At 37.4% G+C, this 19434-nt stretch overlaps 1 protein-coding gene across 5 annotated transcripts in view; it reads right to left on the bottom strand.

Moving 5' to 3' along the window:
• The window catches only part of LOC150082988 (uncharacterized), a 1785507-nt gene that overhangs the window by 1108827 nt on the left and 657246 nt on the right, over nt 1-19434 (bottom strand). For all 5 annotated transcript variants that reach the window (XM_090377722.1, XM_090377724.1, XM_090377725.1 and 2 more), the window contains 2 exons: nt 15658-16217; nt 8303-8430 (listed from right to left, as the gene is read on the bottom strand). In XM_090377722.1, the coding sequence (XP_090233848.1) occupies nt 8303-8430; nt 15658-16217 (688 nt within the window). The remainder of the gene's footprint in view (nt 1-8302; nt 8431-15657; nt 16218-19434) is intronic.

Genomic DNA, 19434 nt, shown 5'->3' with positions numbered 1-19434 from the left:
AAAGTCACTGCTAATAATTAGATTAAAAGGTATTGATTTCTTTTTCTTGTCTCTCTAACAAGCTGGTATAGAAAACTGTTATCATTAAATTCAGAAATATTTTTCTACTCAGTGAATGACCATCCTACAAATTCCATTTGACATCCAGAAAGCTGAAATTCCTCATTATAAGGATTAAATGGCCCACTCTAAATATGTCTAAAGAGTTTCACACTCATCCCAGTTATTTAACTTATAACATATTCCTCTCATTTTTGTTTCTGCAGTGTTTATATCACTCCAGATTGACCAAACATTACACTGGAAATCACATCAGTTGTTTTAGAATTTATGTGCTTCTTAACCAAAAGTATACCCCCCTCTGCTGCATTCACTATGTTCCCATTCACTATATTCAAATTCAATATCCCCTTGTGTTATAGTGTTGCATGTTTCTGATATTCTAATAACATCTACATTTGATTACTTAATCTATACCTAATATTTATCAAATTTATTTACTATGTTCTTAGCATACTGATTAGTATATAAGCAAAAATAAGAGTAGGAGTGTGTTATAGGCCTAATGACTTAAATGAGTACAATGAACAATTGTACAGAGAAATAGAGTGGGCTAGTAAATCGGAATGTCTTATAATGGGGGATTTTAACTTCCCAGATATTGACTGGAACTTGTGTGTTGGTCACTCACACACTAGTCAGACTTTTGTGGATTTATTGGATGATTGTTTTCTGCAGCAGCATGTTCGAGAGCAACCAGAGAAAGTAATACTCTTGATCTGGTTATCAGCTGTGATCATTCATGTATTAAGAATTTGCAGATAAAGGAACCACTAGGTGGCAGTGATCACAGTGTACTGATGTGGGATTTACTTAAAGATATAATTACCATCAGGGGTAAAGGAAAGGTTTTTTGCTTACGTAAGGGTGAGTACAGTGGTCTCCGACAGTTTTTAAATTCTGTACAGTGGGATCAACCGACGATGTTACCAACAGTAAATTCTAAGTGGGAAGCATTCAAGGAATTAATCGTGGAAGCTACTAAAAGTTTCATACCTATTAAGAAATATTGTTCAAGGTTTAGGCCAAAATGGTTATCAAATGAACTAATGAGACTCGTGACAGAGAACAAAAATGCATGAAATGCATATAAATTATCAAGCAACTCAGAAGCCTATGGCAGATATAAGCTAGTCTGTAATCAGGTCACAAAGGAGGTTAGGCAGGCGAAGGCAGATTACGAGAAATCCTTGGCAAAAGATGCTAAGAAAAACAGCAAGGATTTCTTTACTTATATAAACTGTAAAAGGAAGGGGATGAATCTGATTGGTCCACTTGACATCGATGGTTCAACTGTTGATGATCCTGCTCAGATAGCAAACAAACCGAATGAGTATTTTGCATCTACATTCACACATGAGGAATTATTAAGGTTTGAAAATGTCAGAAGGTTATCAAATTGTAGCAGGATACTTAATGAGTTTGTAATAACTGAGAGCAAAGTGGAGGAGAAATTGTTGAATTTAAACATAAGAAAAGCACTTGGGGTGGATGGGATCTATCCAGTTATATTAAAGGAGGCGGCAAAGCAACTAAGCAAACCCTTAGCCATAATTATGAGAGCATCCTTGGACTCAGAGGAGGTTCCCACGGACTGGAGATGTGCAAATCTATCCCCAATTCACAAAGGGGGATCGAAGGGTGACACAAGTAATTACAGACCAGTTAGTTTAACTTCTGTTCCGGGTAAAATAATTGAGTCACTGGTTAAAGATGCATTGCAGGATCATCTAGACAAGACTGCAGCAATAATTCAGACACAGTACGGGTTTGTTAAGGGAAAGTCTTGTCTGACAAATTTGATTGGATATTATGATGTTGTTACAAAGGAACTGGATGCAAAAAATAATTTTGATATCATATATTTCGATTTCAGGAAAGCTTTTGACACTGTTGCGCATGGAAGACTATTGTACAAATTGGAGCAGAATGGTATTAAGGGTAAGTTGCTATAATGGATAAAAGGATGGTTAAGTGCGAGAAGACAGAGGGTGGTAATCAATGGGTGCTGCTTTTCTTGGACTAATGTTATTAGTGGGGTCCCACAGGGTTCGGTGTTAGGTCCACTGTTGTTTTGTATATTTATCAATGATATTGATGAAGGTATATCAGGCTTAATGTCGAAGTTTGCAGATGATACAAAGGTTGGCAGGGTTGTTAATGACAGTAATGGCAGTGTGCTACTGCAACAGGATCTAGATAATTTGGGCAGATGGGCAAAGAAGTGGCAACTGAAGTTTAACCTTGACAAATGCAAAGTACTGCATATGGGTAGAAGTAACCCCAGATAAACGTACCAACTGTGTGGTACTACACTTAAGGTGGTAGAAAATGAAAAAGACCTGGGAGTAATTGTGCAGTCAGATATGAAGTTTTCCGAGCAAGGAAGACAGGCTGCCAGAGCAGGTCATGGGGTTTTGTCAATGATATATAGGAATTTTGCTAGCAGGGAGAAGGAGGTGATTGTCCCTCTGTATAAGGCAATGGTCAGGCCACACCTTGAGTACTGCGTACAGGTCTGGAGGACTCATTTTAGGAAGGATGTAGATTTACTTGAGCGTGTACAGAGAAGGGCAACAAGATTGGTGAGGGGGAATGAAGGGATCCTCTTACCAAGAGAGGCTTAAATTCTGCAAATGGCAGTGGCTGGAGACTAGGCACCTGTGCGGTGATCTGATTGAGGTGTACAAGGCCTTGAATGGGGTGAGCACACTGAATTCTGATGGGATCCTTCCACTTGTTCAGATTACAAACCTAAGGGGGCATAAATTCAAATTAAGAAAGGATGGATGTAGAAAAGATGTGCAGAAATTTGTCTTTAGCCAGCGGGTGGTTAATTTCTAGAACAAATTCCATCTGTTGTTGTGGAAGTTGATAGGTTGAATAAATTCAAGGAGGAACTGGACAGGCATTTGGAGGGAATGGTGTGATTTTTTTTTGGCTGACGCTGCATAAGCTCATACACTTGCTTTCTTGCATCACATGCCACTACTACTAGTAAAGACAGGTGCATTTTTATGCTCTTAGTAACTCTAACACAGTCCATACATTTGCTTAAACGTTTGTGTAAATGTTTGGAAATGTTTGTGTAAATTACATAAAACTATCTGTGATATTCCTAGCCAACCACCACTGTCTAGGAATATCTGTGATTACTATAAAGTGCCATTTGGCCATGGTTCTGCCACAATAACACAAAGTACTCTTTTGTATTTTTTATTGATTTATTTTTATTTTTATTTTTATTTTGTATTTATAATGAATGTTATAATAATGTTATTATAATTATATAACAACGAATGTTATATAATATAGTCATATTTATAAGCTAAGAATGAAGTAAAACTTTAAAACTGCCTTTTGTTCCTCAGATATAGCAAACACCAATGCACATGGGTGGAATTTTTTTCAGCCTGGACTGTACTTGTTAACAGGAGAGATTGCTTCTACAGGGATGGGATACACTTAAATAGAAAGGGTGCGAGAATATTTGCTGATGCTATCGAGGCAGTGTTAGGTGGGTCGGAAATCTGCTAGCTTGGGGGGAGACAAAGACCAATAGATTGACAGTAGCCACTGGCAGAGGTGAAAGAGATTCTTGCACTGCTTCTATTAGAATGAGCAGAAGCCTGAAAAACAAGATGCATGGTATTTCAGAGACTGCTGGGAGCCATTGCGGTACAAGTAAACACATGGGTTGTGTTAGGGTAGCTAAGAATAGAAACAGGTGCAGGTATACTTGCGTGTACACCAATGCTAGGAGTTTAGTAAATAAATTTGATGAATTTGAGGTATTGCTCAAAACATCAAAGGCAGATATTGTTGGGATATCAGAGACGTGGTGTCACACAGATATAAGGGATGCAGAATTGCAATTTGGGGAGTACAACGTCTACAGAAAGAATAGACAGGATAGGAAGGGGGGAGGGGTTATGCTATTAGTTAAGAAACACATAAAAACCAAGGAAGTGAAGCCAGTCGACATCGCTGGACAGTGCAGTGTTGAGTCAGTTTGGTGTGACATAAGCATTGGGAGATCAAAATTGAGAGTATCAGTATGCTATAGGCCTAATGACTCTGATGAGTATAATAAGGAACTATACAGGGAAATAGAGTGGGCCAGTAAATCAGACAGTCTTATAATGGGAGATTTTAATTTCCCAGATATTGACTGGAATTTGGGGGCTGGTTACTCACACACTAGCAGGGCTTTTGTGGATTTATTGGATGATTGTTTTCTACATCAGCATGTTCGGGAGGCAACTAGAGGGAGTAAAACTCTTGATTTGATTATCAGCAGTGATTCTTCATGCATTAAGAATCTGCAGATAAATGAACCACTAGGTGGCAGTGATCACAGTGTGCTGAAGTGGGATTTACTCAAAGAGGTAACTACCATTAGGGGTAAAGGGAAGGGTTATTGCTTCCGTAAAGGCGACTACGATGGACTGAGACAGTATTTAAATTCTATACAGTGGGACCAACTGATGATGTTACCAACAGCAAATTCAAAATATGAAGCATTCAAAGAACTTATCTTGGAAGCTACTAGGCTTTACATACCAACTAAGAAATATTGTTCAAGGTTTAGGCCAAAATGGATGTCAGATGAACTAATGAGGCATATGGCAGAGAAGAAAAATGCATGGGATACATACAAATTAACACGTGACACAGAAGCCTATGATAGATACAAGTTGATCTGTAACCAAGTTACAAAGGAGGTTTGGTAGGCGAAGGCAGATTACGAGAAATCTTTGGCAAGGGATGCAAAGAAAAACAGCAAAGAGTTCTTTACTTATGTAAACTCTAGAAGGAAGGGGATGAATCAGATTGGTCCACTTGATATTGATGGGTCAACTGTTGATGATCCTGCTCAAGTAGCTAACAAACTAAATGAATATTTTGCATCGACATTCACACATGAGGAGTTATTCAGCAAGGGGAATGCCAGAGGTGTATTCAACTCTAGCAGTAAGCTACAGAATCTTGAAATAACTGGGAGTAAAGTGGAGGAGAAACTGTTGAAGATAAACACAAGAAAGGCACCCGGGGTGGATGGGATCTATCCAGTTATATTAAAGGAGGCAGCAAAGGAAGTAAGCAAACCCTTAGTCATAATTATGAGAGCTTCCTTGGACTCAGGGGAGGTGCCCATAGACTGGAAATGTGCAAATGTGACCCCAATTCACAAAGGAGGATCAAAGGCTGACACAAGTAATTATAGACCTGTGAGCTTAACTTCTGTTCCAGGAAAATTAATGGAGGCACTGGTTAAAGAAGCACTGCAGGATCATTTAGACAAGACCAGTTATAGCTCAGACACAGCATGGTTTTGTTAAGGGGAAGTCTTGCCTGACTAACTTGATTGAATACTATGATGCAGTCACAAAAGAACTGGATGCAGGGAATAACTTTGATATTATATACTTGGATCTTAGAAAGGCTTTTGATACTGTTGCACATGAAAGACTGCTACACAAATTGGAGCAGTGTGACATTGGAGGCAAATTGCTGCTATGGATAAAGGGGTGGTTGAGGGGGAGAAGACAGAGAGTGGTAATCAATGGACACTGCTCATCGTGGACTAATGTTATTAGTGGAGTCCCTCAGGGCTCAGTGTTGGGTCCATTATTGTTTTCTGTATTCATAAATGATATTGATGATGGTATATCAAGCTTAATGTCGAAGTTTGCAGACGATACAAAGGTAGGCAGGGTTGTCAAGCAGGGCTGACACTATGCTGATGCTGCAACAGGATCTGGAAAGGTTGAGCAGATGGGCTGAGAGGTGGCAAATGAAGTTTAACATTGACAAATGTAAAGTACTACACATGGGAAACAGAAACCCCAGAGCAACGTATCAACTCTGTGGTACTACACTGACAGTGGTAGAGAATGAAAGGGACCTGGGGGTGGTTGTGCAGGCAGATATGAAGTTCTCTGAGCAGTGCAGACGGGCTGCAAGAGTAGCTCATGGTGTATTGTCAATGATATATAGGAATTTTTTTAGCAGGGATAAGGAGGTGATTATTCCCTTGTATAAGGCAATGGTCAGGCCACACCTAGAGTACTGTATACAGGTCTGGAGGCCTCATTTTAAGAAGAATGTAGAGCTGTTAGAATAAGTACAGAGAAAGGCAACAAGATTAGTGAATGGAACAAAGGGGTGCTCTTATGAAGAAAGGCTTAAGTTTTGCAAATTACAATGTCTGGAGACTAGGCACCAGCGAGGTGATCTGATAGAGGTGTATAAAGCCTTGAATGGTTTAAGCATGCTCAATGCTGATGGGATTCTTCCTCTAGCTCAGAAAAATCACCTGAGAGGGCATAAATTCAAATTGAGGAAAGACAGATGTAGGATAGACGTGCAGAAATTTGCCTTTAGCCAGCGGGTGGTTGGTTGGTGGAACAGACTTCCATCCCTTGTGGTGGAGGTTGATAGCCTAAATAAGTTTAAGGCTCAGCTGGACAGGTATTTTGAATGAACAGAGGGGTGAAGTGGAAGTGGTTTTTTTTTTTTTTTTTTTTGGCTGATGCTGCATAAGCTTGCTTTCTTGCATCAAATGCCTCTACTAATGCTAATGCTAATGCTAATACATACAGAGAAATGTTTTGGAACTCTTTTCTACTGACAAATGAATGGATAAGACAGAGCCACAGCAAAAATTGGCATAAAGTTTCTAGCCCTGCAGGCTTTCATTAGTATTTATTCATAATGAATAAGATAAGTAATTTACAAAACTAAAAAAAACAAAAAAAACTTTTGCTACTGTCATATGACGATAAATTTGAAATTAAATAATTAGAAAGACATATACCTGATTTGTACAGTAGACTGTCGAAATAATGGCACACTCGAAAAAGCACATTGAGATTAGATGTATACATACAGTGCAGATGTCTTTCATTGCCGAAAAAAGAAACAGCAAGTCACACGATTACTGTATTTTTTTACAGTCGCCATTTCAAGTGAATTCTGTACTGATATCATGGATTATATCACTGTTTTACATTTATTTTAAATTAAAATTCCCTCATTATGGCTCCTGAAGTTAATAAACCTCGTACAGGGAAGAAAACAAGAACAACGTTAAAGCTTAGTGACAAACTTGATATAATCCACACTATTACATTAGGGCCTCCCAGAAAGTTAATTCATAATCCCATGTGTATTGTGTCTGTAAATTGCTTGTGTGTTCTCTGGTTGATCTGCCTGTTTTGCTGGATGAAAAACCCTATTTTATGGGTAAAAAACCTTGTCATCTACCCCTGAGACCGACTAACTCAGCCACAGAATGAAAAAATCCCATAAAAGTTCCTCGCGTCATCGACAGGATTCAAACCCAGGTCTTTTCCACCCGGAGTGATGAGAACGGTGACGATACCACTATGCTATCCATGCAGACTAAACTTGATATAATAAAGAAAATAGAATGGGGCCTAAGCAGAAGTGTATTAATGGCAGAATATAACATTGGATTGTCAACATGTTTGTGTTTTTTTATGTGCAGGTAATAAAATTGCATTCTTAATCTCTCTATTTCTTAACTGGCCTCATTATTTCTGCATTAAATACATTAAAAATAAAACTTTCTAGATAATGGAAAAAACGAAATAACGCCACCTTAAATCCCCGAAGACACTATAATTTCAAAAGATTACTGTATATCGTAAAAACAAAAAAAAAAAAAAAGAAAAGAAAAGAAAAAAAGAAAATAGAAAAGAAAAGAAAAGAAAAAAATTTATTTCGGCACTTCTAGTTGAAATCACCAGTGATCAGGAATGCACCTAGATTACTAAAATTTCAAAGTTGCATACTAGCATCTTTCAGAGATTTAGTTAGTTTGTTATTATTTTGTTGTGTGGACAATGAAGAGCTCTCTGCCAACCATCTATGGAAATACTTATAATAATGGCTAACTGGAAAAAGGCATAATAATGGCTAACTGGAAAAAGGTATAATAATGGCTAATTACATTTTAGTAAAAGTGTAATTAAATGCTTCACACAAATAAAAATTGCTAATTACACAAAAATGTAATTACCCATTCATTACAGGCAAAAAACTTTTTAAAATTAAATTTGTTAAGTAGTAATAATTTTAAATATACTTTAATTCTTAAGGAATCAATATGAATCAAAAAAGAGAAATATTTTATAAGTATATACTATCATATATTTCAAATCTAAAATATTCAACATAAAAATTCAAATAGAAAATAAAATATTGAAATATTTACCAGTAGATGGCAGTGCTTCTATCCTATCTAAAAGGACTATCAAGGTAGCTTGTAAAGTGTGAACTGTTGACTTAATATTATGAAATTTCTCCAGCGGTATACCGAACTGTTTCAGAGTAACTGGAATGCTAAATAAAAAAATTATATCATACAAACAACTTTCAAGTGCTTTCATAGCATATTAATTTTATTAGGTCATTCTTCCCTGTGGTGAATCAACTTAAAATAGATTTATGAAGCAAAAGACAGAACAGGTAAAAAAATAACTAATGTTGTTCATGGTCATGTTGAACAGCTCCTTTAACTAACTGCTATTTTTAAGTAAGAAAGATTTAAAATAAGACACTTGACCATATGAAGTGTTTTAATTGCTTATTGGTATGCAAAGGACAACTGGTACAGTTAGACCCCAAACAACCCCAACAACATGGGTGCCAGCAGCATGGTGCAAAGTGGTGCAAATGCACCACCTTTGGATTTAAAAGTAATACTCAATTTTAATATTTTCATTAATTTATTGAAACATAAAATATTGCATGTATTTGAAAATTTGGTAAACAAAAAATTTATTCCCACATGCAAAATATCCTGTCGGTGCCCGTGCCCGTGCCCAATAACAAAATAAAAGTGGCTAAGTTTCAGACTTCACTATCATAATCTGCATAGGTTTTGGGTTTGGGAGGAATTCTAAAACTTGACCATTGGAGACCAAACTGCATTACAATGAATTTTTTCACAATCTAGTCTCTCCAGTGGTACAATTTAGTTTCCCATGGTCAAGTTTCAGGACTCCTCCCTAACCCAAAAACCTTGAGCTGAAAACCTATCAAAAACCTATTTCTTGAGAAAATTTTCCTTCATTAGAGAAATCTTAAACATAATTTAGTTGTTAGGATTTTTGGGGCCAAACTGTACCAACTGTCTTTAGCATAACAAAAAATTAATTAAAATACTTCACATGAAAATGTGTCTTATTTAAATCTTTCTTACTTTTAGCAGTAGTCCACATTCTTCACAAATTTAACTCCTAATTTTGTTTAATGATATATGTAACTAATAGCAACAAATTTGGTTGTTCCTTAAGCCTGTATATCACAAAATATAAATAAATTGCCTTTTATTGATTTTTTGTAGGTTGTTCTGACAGTTTGTTCATGCTATGTAGGTAAAGAAAATCTCATATTTCATTGTTATATCTCAATCAGTTGCTAACTTTCAATTAATAAAATAATATACTCATTAAATAAAAATTATTTATATTTATTAACATTGAAATATATATATATCCCTCTATATTATAATTTTATTACTGTTTCAAAAACTAACTAGCACTAAGGAGAGGGTGTGGATTCAGAAATGGAAGCTAATAATAATGCTTTGTTGTTTGTTGTTAGTTATTTGGTTTTTAGCAGCATTAGCAACTAAGGCCATATTGCTCCAGGGATATGCGGTGGTCATTCCCTGACCTTTCTGCATCCTCCATATTTGGTGGTCATGGGCTCGAACCCCGGTATAATCAAGAAGCGTGTGCTACGCACTGCTGCTCCTGCTCACCTGGCTATGGAGGCACCAATAATAATGTAAAATATCAACAAGAGTTCACTAAATAATGCTATGGAAAATTTTCCGGAGAAACTATCACAAAAGGTCAATTAGATGACAAGCTTCAAGACATTTATCTTTTTTTAACTGTCATTGGTTTCCACTAATGATTATGTATACCTGGGATGACATGCATGTAATGTGCTTCAATATTTTTTTTTTTTTTAAGTGTTTGCTACTAATTTTTTTATGGTGAAATTAGCAAATATTTAGAAGTCATTTATATTTTAATTACTTTAACTACTTTCTTTAGCATCCATTCCAGATTGTAGGTTTCTTCTTTTGCAAATTTATATGATCCATCCTAAACACAATAATGCTACTGGGGTGCAGTTATATTATAGAAATTGACCACAGTAACAATAACAAAATCATTCTCTGCTTCCTTGGGAGCACTCAGACACAACTTTTCAGGCATCCTACTCTTATTAAGTAGGTTATGTTACATAAAAGTCTGATGAAGTGTGATTGCTAAGCAGCTGATCTATCATATGTAAGACATGGAAAAGTTTTCCATAACTTCTAAAGAAACATTCCATTGGATGATCGGTTCCATCAGCATTTTAGACTCCCAGGAGCAAGCACAGATTGTCTGGCATATCTGAGAGAATGTCTGCGACAGCCTCAAGAACCAAAAACTCAGTCCTTCTACCCTCAAAGAAGGAAAGAGAAATCTGCACACCCTCTCCTATGATGTATATGAATGAATTCAAGCTTTATGCAACAACCAAGAAGAAAATTCAACGGCTTGGGTGATACTCCATATCACCCAAGAATTGAGTAATGATATCAGGATGGAATTTGAACTAGACAAATGCAAAACGCACAGCTAACTAATTAAGATAAAAGGGAATACATAGCCTAGTATTTTGTCCAACTAACTTTCCCTGATGCAACCCATGGATTGCATTAGAGAAAATTAGTCAGCCGAAATTACTAGCTGCAGACAGGTAAAGAGATGAAAGACATGACAGGAGAGAGATCTACAAATACACTGTTCAACAAAAAAATTCTTTGAATTTGTTTCCTTTCTTAAAATAGGTAAACTTTACTAATTTTGGGTTGAGAAAAACAAATATGACATCAGAAATTTTTTATTAGCTCTAGTTTTTGAGATACAGTACTTTTGCTATTGTCTAAGAATACAGTAATTTCTCTAGTAGTCGGAGTGAAAAGTAATATTAAAACAATCTCATATTTACATTTCCTTGATACAACATAAATCACAGTTGTTTTTAATTAAAACATAAAAAAAAAAAAAACAAGAACACGAGAAAACTGCACAGGAACTGAAAGTACTTTCTCAAAATGTGGCCTATTCATGACAGCGCCTTCTTTTGGCTTGTCACTTGTATTCCACTTCTGGGGCATCTCTTGTTACTGTAGAACAGTAGTCAGCTAGTATAGAAGCATTCCACCTACCCTGACATCTTCTTTCCATTGCTGAAATGTCTTGATGGAATCGCTCGCCACTCACTGCACCACAGTTGTCAGATAAGAAGTCCAGATGAGAGTCAAGAAAGTGGATTTTCAGTGACATGTTGCAGCCTAATTGATGGTACTTTTCTAGAAAGTTGTTCAGCATCTCAAAAAGTAATATGGAAACTATGTGTCACCATAGTTTCCAGCTCTTTGGTTTCCCCAGGAAGTCATGCACAACACTTTTAAAGGCTTTCCAAGCTGCGTTCTCATTACCCTGGAGGACTTGCTCAAAGTTTTCATCCTTTAAAAGTTCACGAATTTGTGGACCAAGAAAGATTCTTTCCTTAACCTTAGCATCACTCAATAGTGGAAATTGTCCTCTCAGGTACTTGAAAGCTTTTCTATCCTGGTTCATCCCCTTAACAAAGTTCTTCATAAGTCCCAGTTTGATGTGTAAAGGGGGCAGAAGAATTTTGCTTCAATCAACCAGAGGATTGTGCTGAACATTATTTTTCCCGGGATGCAGATTTTCCCTTGTAGTGTGAGGCCCTAGCCTGACTGTCCCACTCATACGGGACACAGTAGTACTTCATGCATCCCAACTGCATGCCCAGCAGTACTGCAATCACCTTCAGGTCTCCACATATCTGCCATTGGGGGTCTTTGTATTTTATTGCTTCCAGAATTAATTTCATATTCTCTATGTCTCCTTCATGTGGATGCGTGCGTGTGTGCGTGCGTGCGTGCGTGTGTGCGTGCGTGCGTGCGTGTGTGTGTGTCATGGTCGCTCCAAGGCAGAAGCCCATCTCCACCTTTGTTCTCTGTGTTGGTGTAGAAACTCTAGGCCATTTCGCCATCAGGGAGCAGCGAACACCTACTCTTCCCTTGCTGGGGGATAGGCACCAAGCAGCTGCTGCCTAGTGCCCATCCCCTAGCAAGATGAAACCGGCCTGGGTCTACTGTCCTATATGTGCTTATGTGCACAAAATCCTGCACCCACCAGAGGTAGTGAAATACTGGTGAGTGCCCTTCATGTGGACAGCATGGCCTAGAGGAATTGAAGGAAGAGCATTGCCATTGTGGAGCAAAACAGCTTTTAAACTTAGCTTTGATGTGTCTATGAATAGCCTCCAGTTCTGTGGGTTGTGCTCCACATTCAAAGCTGTCGTCAAACCATTGACATCACAGCAGACAACAAGGTTGTTTTCACTTTTAAAATATGGAGTCAAAGCATTCTGCCTGCTCCTGTACATGGACACCTTGACATTTGGTTACAGAAGATTCCACTGTTGGAGCCTTGATTCCAGAAGTAAGGTTTACCTATTTTAAGAAAAGAGATCTAGATCTCGAATTAGTTCCTTAGTTCACCTTGAGTGATTCTGTGTGACTCACTCGGCGACTCAGGTTCTGGCACAAAATCAGGATCCTGTGAAGTTGAAAGCCCAGGTTGACCATCATTCCTCACACTGTCCCCATCTTCATCAGGCTCCAAAGTGTACTCTTCTGGAGGGTGAGGTACAGGCAGACCATACCCATGTGCCACTGATCAGATAGCTGATGGGATGTTGAGGCATTCCACAGTCCACTTCCTTTTTTTGACATACCATGCTGAAGAGGAGGCACCATGCAGAAATAACAATCATTTACATGATTTGAAGGCTCCCTCCAAATCATTGGGATGGCAAAAGGCATTGAACATCATTTGTTATTCAACCATCCAAGGAGATTTATAGCACATGTTGCAGTAAACATGTGCCCAGGGCTTGTCTTCTACCTTACAGCCAAAATAATGGTAGTAGGCTGTCTTCACAAGTGGAATCAATTGGCGTTTCTGAGTGGAAAATGTCACATCACCACACACACACATAACAAAAATTGTCAACACTGTTAACACATTTACGTGGCATCCTGGCTTTTTACATAATTTTTGTCTATAAATCTGAAAAAAAAAAAAAAAGAAATTAACATGACTCATTTTGATTTTGATTTGGATTTTATTGGCGCATCAGCAACCGAGGCTATAATGCGCCAACATGACTCATACCATCACTTGCAAGGTAAATGATACACAGAAATAAAAAAATAAATAAAAAAAAAAAAAAAAAAAAAAAACAAGGTGTATCGGTTCCTGTTTCAGTGTTACCAACCTATCTATTCTCTAGACTCCGAAATTCCCTAGTATTCAACAATATTCCCCTGAATCATAAGAAGGACTATATCATGGAACTGAGAGCTAACTAAGAGTTTTATATGTTATATTCATTTTTCTCATGCTGAAATTAAGAAAAACTGACTATTTTCAAGCCAGAAACATTTTTGGTGTTAACCAGTGATATCTTGGGATAATGCAGGCTCAGCAGTTAGAGAACAAGGATATCAAGACTTGCCTAACCAAAAAATACCATCAGAGACTCAGAAGCCTATTTAAAGCAAAGCTGAATGAAAGGAACATAGTTAAAGCCATAAACACCTATGCAGTCTCAGTGCTAGCATACTCATTTGGGAACACAGAATGTGCTAACACCGAGCTGGAAAAGATCATGAAAATGACAAGGACAATGATGACGAAGAACTGCCAACACCATCCAAAGTCAGCAGTGGAGAGACTGATGATAACTCAAAAAGAAGGAGGAAGGGGCCTGACAGACCTCATTCAGCAACAGAAGAATGCAATTGAGAACCTAAAGGATTACTTCCAGAAAAATACAGTGTCACCTAGGTAATAAGGAAGATAGACAAGCAGCATCCTCCACTTAATCTAAGCAAAAAAGGAGAACCTCCCAATGAGATGGAAGAAATGAAGATAGAAAGGTGGGCAAAGAAGGCACTTCATGGCAGACACTACCATGACCTCCATCAATACCACACAGCCATGCATTGGAAGCCATTTTTATCTGTGTGGTATTGATGGAGGACACTACCATGACCTCCATCAATACCACACAGACAAAATAGCTTCCAATGCATGGCTCGTGAGCAGGACATTCTTCTCCAAGGAAGAATGAACTCTGAAGGAGTCATGCTCAACCATACAAGATCAGGTAATCAATTCAGGAATTACAGAAAATACATTGCTAAGGATCCCATAGTGATAGAAGACACATGTCAACAAATACCACCTTGTCCTAGAAACAATCCAGCACATCACCGAAGAATGCAGGGTGATCATCTAGATAAAGTGCACTCATAGATATGACCAGTTTGCCAGGATAATACAACAGAAGCTAATGAGGAAATACCAGTTGATCAAAGAAAGTGTACCATATTACAAAGTATGAACCACAGGCTGTAGTAGAAACCCTAACCGACAAACTGTACTGGGACCACACCATAATAACAGACGAGACACACAACAGACTGGATAGAACCCTCGTCCACAATATGGAAAAGGTTACCTATCTGATTGACACAGTGGTGCCCAACACTGGCAACTTCCAGGAAACCTATGAGGAGGAGGAGATCAGGAAGTACACAGAGCTAAGACAGAAGGTCAAAGAGATGTGGCATTAGGAACAAGTAAAGACCAGCCAATCGGCATGCCAACCACCAGTATGGTACGAAATACCCTACAGAAGAGCCTAGCAGCAACAGGCCTGCCAGAGAATGGCTAGAAACTCCAGAAAGTCACAATCCTGAACACCTGTAGGATAGTCAGAGAGTTCATCAAGAAATAGTGATAATAGCTGGACATAACAACTACCTGTTCATTTGGTATATAATAATAATAATAATATGGCACTGGGACTGTGCCATAATAACAGGCAGGATGATCCTGCACAACAGACCAAACATAACCCTCATTGGTAAGAAGGAAATGGCTACCTACCTGATCAACATAGTAGTGCCCAACACCAGCAACCTCCAGAAAACCTATGAGGAAAATATCAGGAAATACACAGACCTAAGACAGAAAGTCAAAGGAATGTGGAATATGTAACAAGTAATGACCATTTTAATCATTGTGTCAACCACTGGGTGCCAAAGAGCCTCCATAAGAAACTAGCAGCAATAAGTCTTGTAGAGAACACATACATGAAACTCCAGAAAGCTGAGATCTTAAACACCTGTAGGATAGTCAGACAGTTCCTTGACCAATAATAGTAATGGACATAACAACCATCTCACGCACCTGGTACCAGTACATGTCACGGAATGGGAAAAACCCATTAGGAGAAGTAGAAGATGATGATAATAATAATAATAATAATTGAATTCTGATTTAATCTACTAAATTATTTAATAATTTTTCTTTTTGGAATTTTTTCCGCCCCATGGAAAAAATTCACGTAAGGAGTAAAAGTCATAATAATAAAACAAAAGAAAATACTTACAATTCTAATTTATCTTGCCAGTCCACAGTCCATGTGTTTTTCTCTATTCCTGTTGTTAATAGATTAAAAACTTTGGCAACCTCATTCTGAAACATATCTTGTTCATTCACTCCAACAAATTTCAACAATGATCCTAAATGCGTGACTTCCAGAATGGCATTAAATAAGTTGTTCCAGTTTATCTGGTCTCCTTCAGACATAGACCTTAACATCTTTGCTAACTTCTCACTACTGTTTATAGAATTTTGCATCAATCTGGCATGATTTAGCACACACGTTTGGTTTATTTGAATAGTTGTGTTTGCATCATTAAATGCACAAGGAAGACTCAAAACTTTAAGAGCATTACTAATAGTGCTTAAGGTTAAGAATGTAGTAACAAGAGGATCTTTGGTTGCATTAACTAGGATATCATGAGTATCTGCCCAAATAACAGGATATATTGATTTTGTAGTTTTCAGTGCTGTATCATTTCCTACCACAAATTGCAATATTTTTATGACATTTGTAATATCATTACCTAACTGTCTCCACTTTATAGCCTGCTTATCATTGCTCTCCTAAAGAAACAAAAAGAGAGAAAAATTAATAATAGTATAATTGGATAAGACAATAGCAAATGTAGTATAAAGAAGAGCAGCAAGAGTTATAATTATAAAGAACATAGATTTAAAAAAATTAAGTCAGACTTGGTTATAACAAGAATGGAAATAACAAGATCATGGCTGTAACAAGCAAAAAGCCATAATGATATTTAATTTATGCATATTCCCACACAATTGTTCACTGTTATAACAAGCATACTACAAGAATATACCATACAAATTTTGGTAGCTATGCAAACATTCTTAATTGCTCGGGTAGTTGAAAAAACCCAATTTCTTAGCCGACCGGGCTAGCCGAGTGGGTAAAGTACCTGCCCGGCAACCAAAAGGTCGCGGGTTCGATTCCCGCCTCGGGCTTGGATCAAAGTACTGCAAAAACCTTGGGAGGTGCAATATGGCCACAGAAGCCGATGCGCCAACAACTACCAAATCAAATCAAATCAAAAACCCAATTTCTTGGAATAGACAAAAATGAAAAGGGTGACTTAGCGTTTATGACCACCTGCATCACGTCAGATTAGCAGCCAGTTTATGACTTTATCCTTTTGGGAACGGGGGCTATACAATAATGCACTGCCATTCTGCTTGTCGCATTACCCTATGTCACGATTGTCTTGTATTCACTGAATCATAAATTTATTTTGGGACTTCTAAGAACTTTGTATGCATTTCGGGGGGACTTCTAAGAACTTTGCATGCAGATTACTTTACTATCATTTTAAAGTAAAATCAGTTAGAAATGAACCCTTCCTTCAGAAACAATGTCTACTAACAAAAGAAAGTGTCTCTCGATTTGCAAAAAAGTCAAAATTATTCGTGAATATTGAAAAAATTTTGAAGTGTGTAAAAATTTTCTTTGTCCTCTTCAACAGTAATGACACAGGAATGAAAGTATCCTCTTACCAAGAGAGGCTGAAGTTCTGCAAATTGCAGCGGCTGAAGACTAGGCACCTGCGAGGTGATCTGATTGAGGTGTATAAGGCCTTGAATCGGATGAGCATGCTGAATTCTGATGGGATTCTTCCACTTCCTCAGATTATGAACCTAAGGGTACATAAATTCAAATTGAGGAAAGACAGTAGAATAGATGTGCAGAAATTTGCCTATAGCCAGTGGGTGGTTAATTTTAATTGCTGGAACAAACTTCCATCTGTTGTTGTTGTTGTTGTTGTGGAAGTTGATAGCTTAAATAAATTCAAGGAGGAACTGAACAAACTTTTAGAGGGAATGGTTGTGTGAATTTTTTTTTTTTTTTTTTGGCTGATGCTACATAAGCTCATACACTTGCATTCTTGCATCACATGCCTCTACTACAATTACTATTACTATTACAATTATTTAACAGTTTTCTCGCACCAATTTACAACTCAGTAAGAGACAAATCAGCAACAGCAAATTATCATCCTATCTACACAAGCAACAGTTCAGTGAAAATAATAGAGAAAATCATATTTAATCAATCAGCAGCATTTTCCACCCCAAACCTGATTCATCATGGTATCATACAAGATAGGTCCACTCTCATAAATCACTTAAAATTTGATTTGGATCTCAGAATAGCTTTGGATAATAGATTTTAACAAAATCTTCTGTATGTATCTTCCTAAAGATTTTGATTCTGTCAATTATAACATTCTATAGAAAAATTACAATGTTATGTAGTACAAAGACTGGCATTAAGCTGGTTAAGATATTTTACATTAAAACTTAATATTAAGATTAAATTATTACACCAGCACTCTGCCTTTAAACAACATTATGAGGAGTACCTCATTCCATACGCAAGGATCATTCTTGTGGCCATTATTATTTTCACTCCACGTGAACAACATATTTCACAAAATAAAGTATTGTCAAATAAAAATACTAACATATGCAGATGCATAAAAATCTCTACTTCTATCCATTCTATGAATGATTGCCTATTATTGAATAATATTTACTGTTATTGGACAAATAGTTACAAAAGAATGATTTAATGTTAAATCCACTTAAATGCACCATCATTACATTTCCATAATATTTAATAAGTAACATTAATATCCATAATGGTAGTACATTTTACTGAAACATACAGCAGCCTGAAAAGCAAGGTGTCACAGATTTCAAGCCCTAATGGAGATCATTGTGGAACAAATAAATACTTGAGCTGTGTTAGGGAAACTGAGAGTAAGAACCGGTACATGTATAATAATGCTAGGAGCATATTAAAAAAAAATTGATGAATTTTCAGTAGTGATCAAGTCATCATATGCAGACATTGTAGGGATATCAAAGACATGGTGTCAATCAAACATAAAGGATGCAGAATTGAATACGTGTAGTACAATGTGTACAGAAAGGACAGAACAAGAAGATTGGGTGTAATGCTCTTACTTAAGAAACATATTAAATCTAAGACAGTGAATCCAGTCCAGATGGGTGGCCCATGCAATGCGGAAACAGTTTGATGTTACATAAGCATTAAGAAAATGAGAGAAGTAGTATGTTGTAGGCCTAATGACTGTGATGATTATACAGAGAAATATTGTGGGCCAATAAATCAGATTATTATTATTACTCATATTATTTCTCCCTGATTGGAGGATTCCACTCTGTGATGGGTACTGCTACCAAGTACACAGGGTGGTTGTAATGTCTGGTGTTACTGTCGGTCGAGAAAATCTCTGACTATCCTACACGCATTCAGGATTGTGACTTCTGGAGTTCCTTATAGGTGTGCTCTGGGAGTCTTTGGTACCATACCAGTGGTTGACATGATGATTGGGATGGTTGACACTTCTTGCATATGCCACATCTCCTTGATCTCAGGTCTAAGGTTCATGTATTTCCTAATTTTTTCCTCATGGGTTTTCTGGACATTGCTAGTGTTCAGCACCGCTATGTCGATCAGGTAGGTAGCCTTTTCTATCCTGTCCACAAGGGTTATGTCCGGTCTGTTGTGCGGAATGCTATTATCTGTTATTATGGAGCAGTCCTAGTACAGCTCGTGGGTTCGGGTCTCTAGTACTGCCTGGGGTTTGTACTTGTAGTATAGTACACTTTCTTTGGTCAACTGGTATTTCCACACTAGATTCTGATGTATTATCCTGGCTACCTGGTCGTGTCTATGAGTGTACTCAGTCTGGGTGATACCTTGCACCCCACGGTGATGTGTTGGATCGTTTCTGAG

Source organism: Mastigoproctus giganteus, chromosome 7 (assembly GCF_048544385.1).
Source record: "Mastigoproctus giganteus isolate SK-2022 chromosome 7, ASM4854438v1, whole genome shotgun sequence".
In the NCBI taxonomy this organism is placed as follows: domain Eukaryota; kingdom Metazoa; phylum Arthropoda; class Arachnida; order Uropygi; family Thelyphonidae; genus Mastigoproctus; species Mastigoproctus giganteus.
Note: the sequence above shows the minus strand (reverse complement) of the source record. Positions and strands in the feature narration are given on the sequence as shown.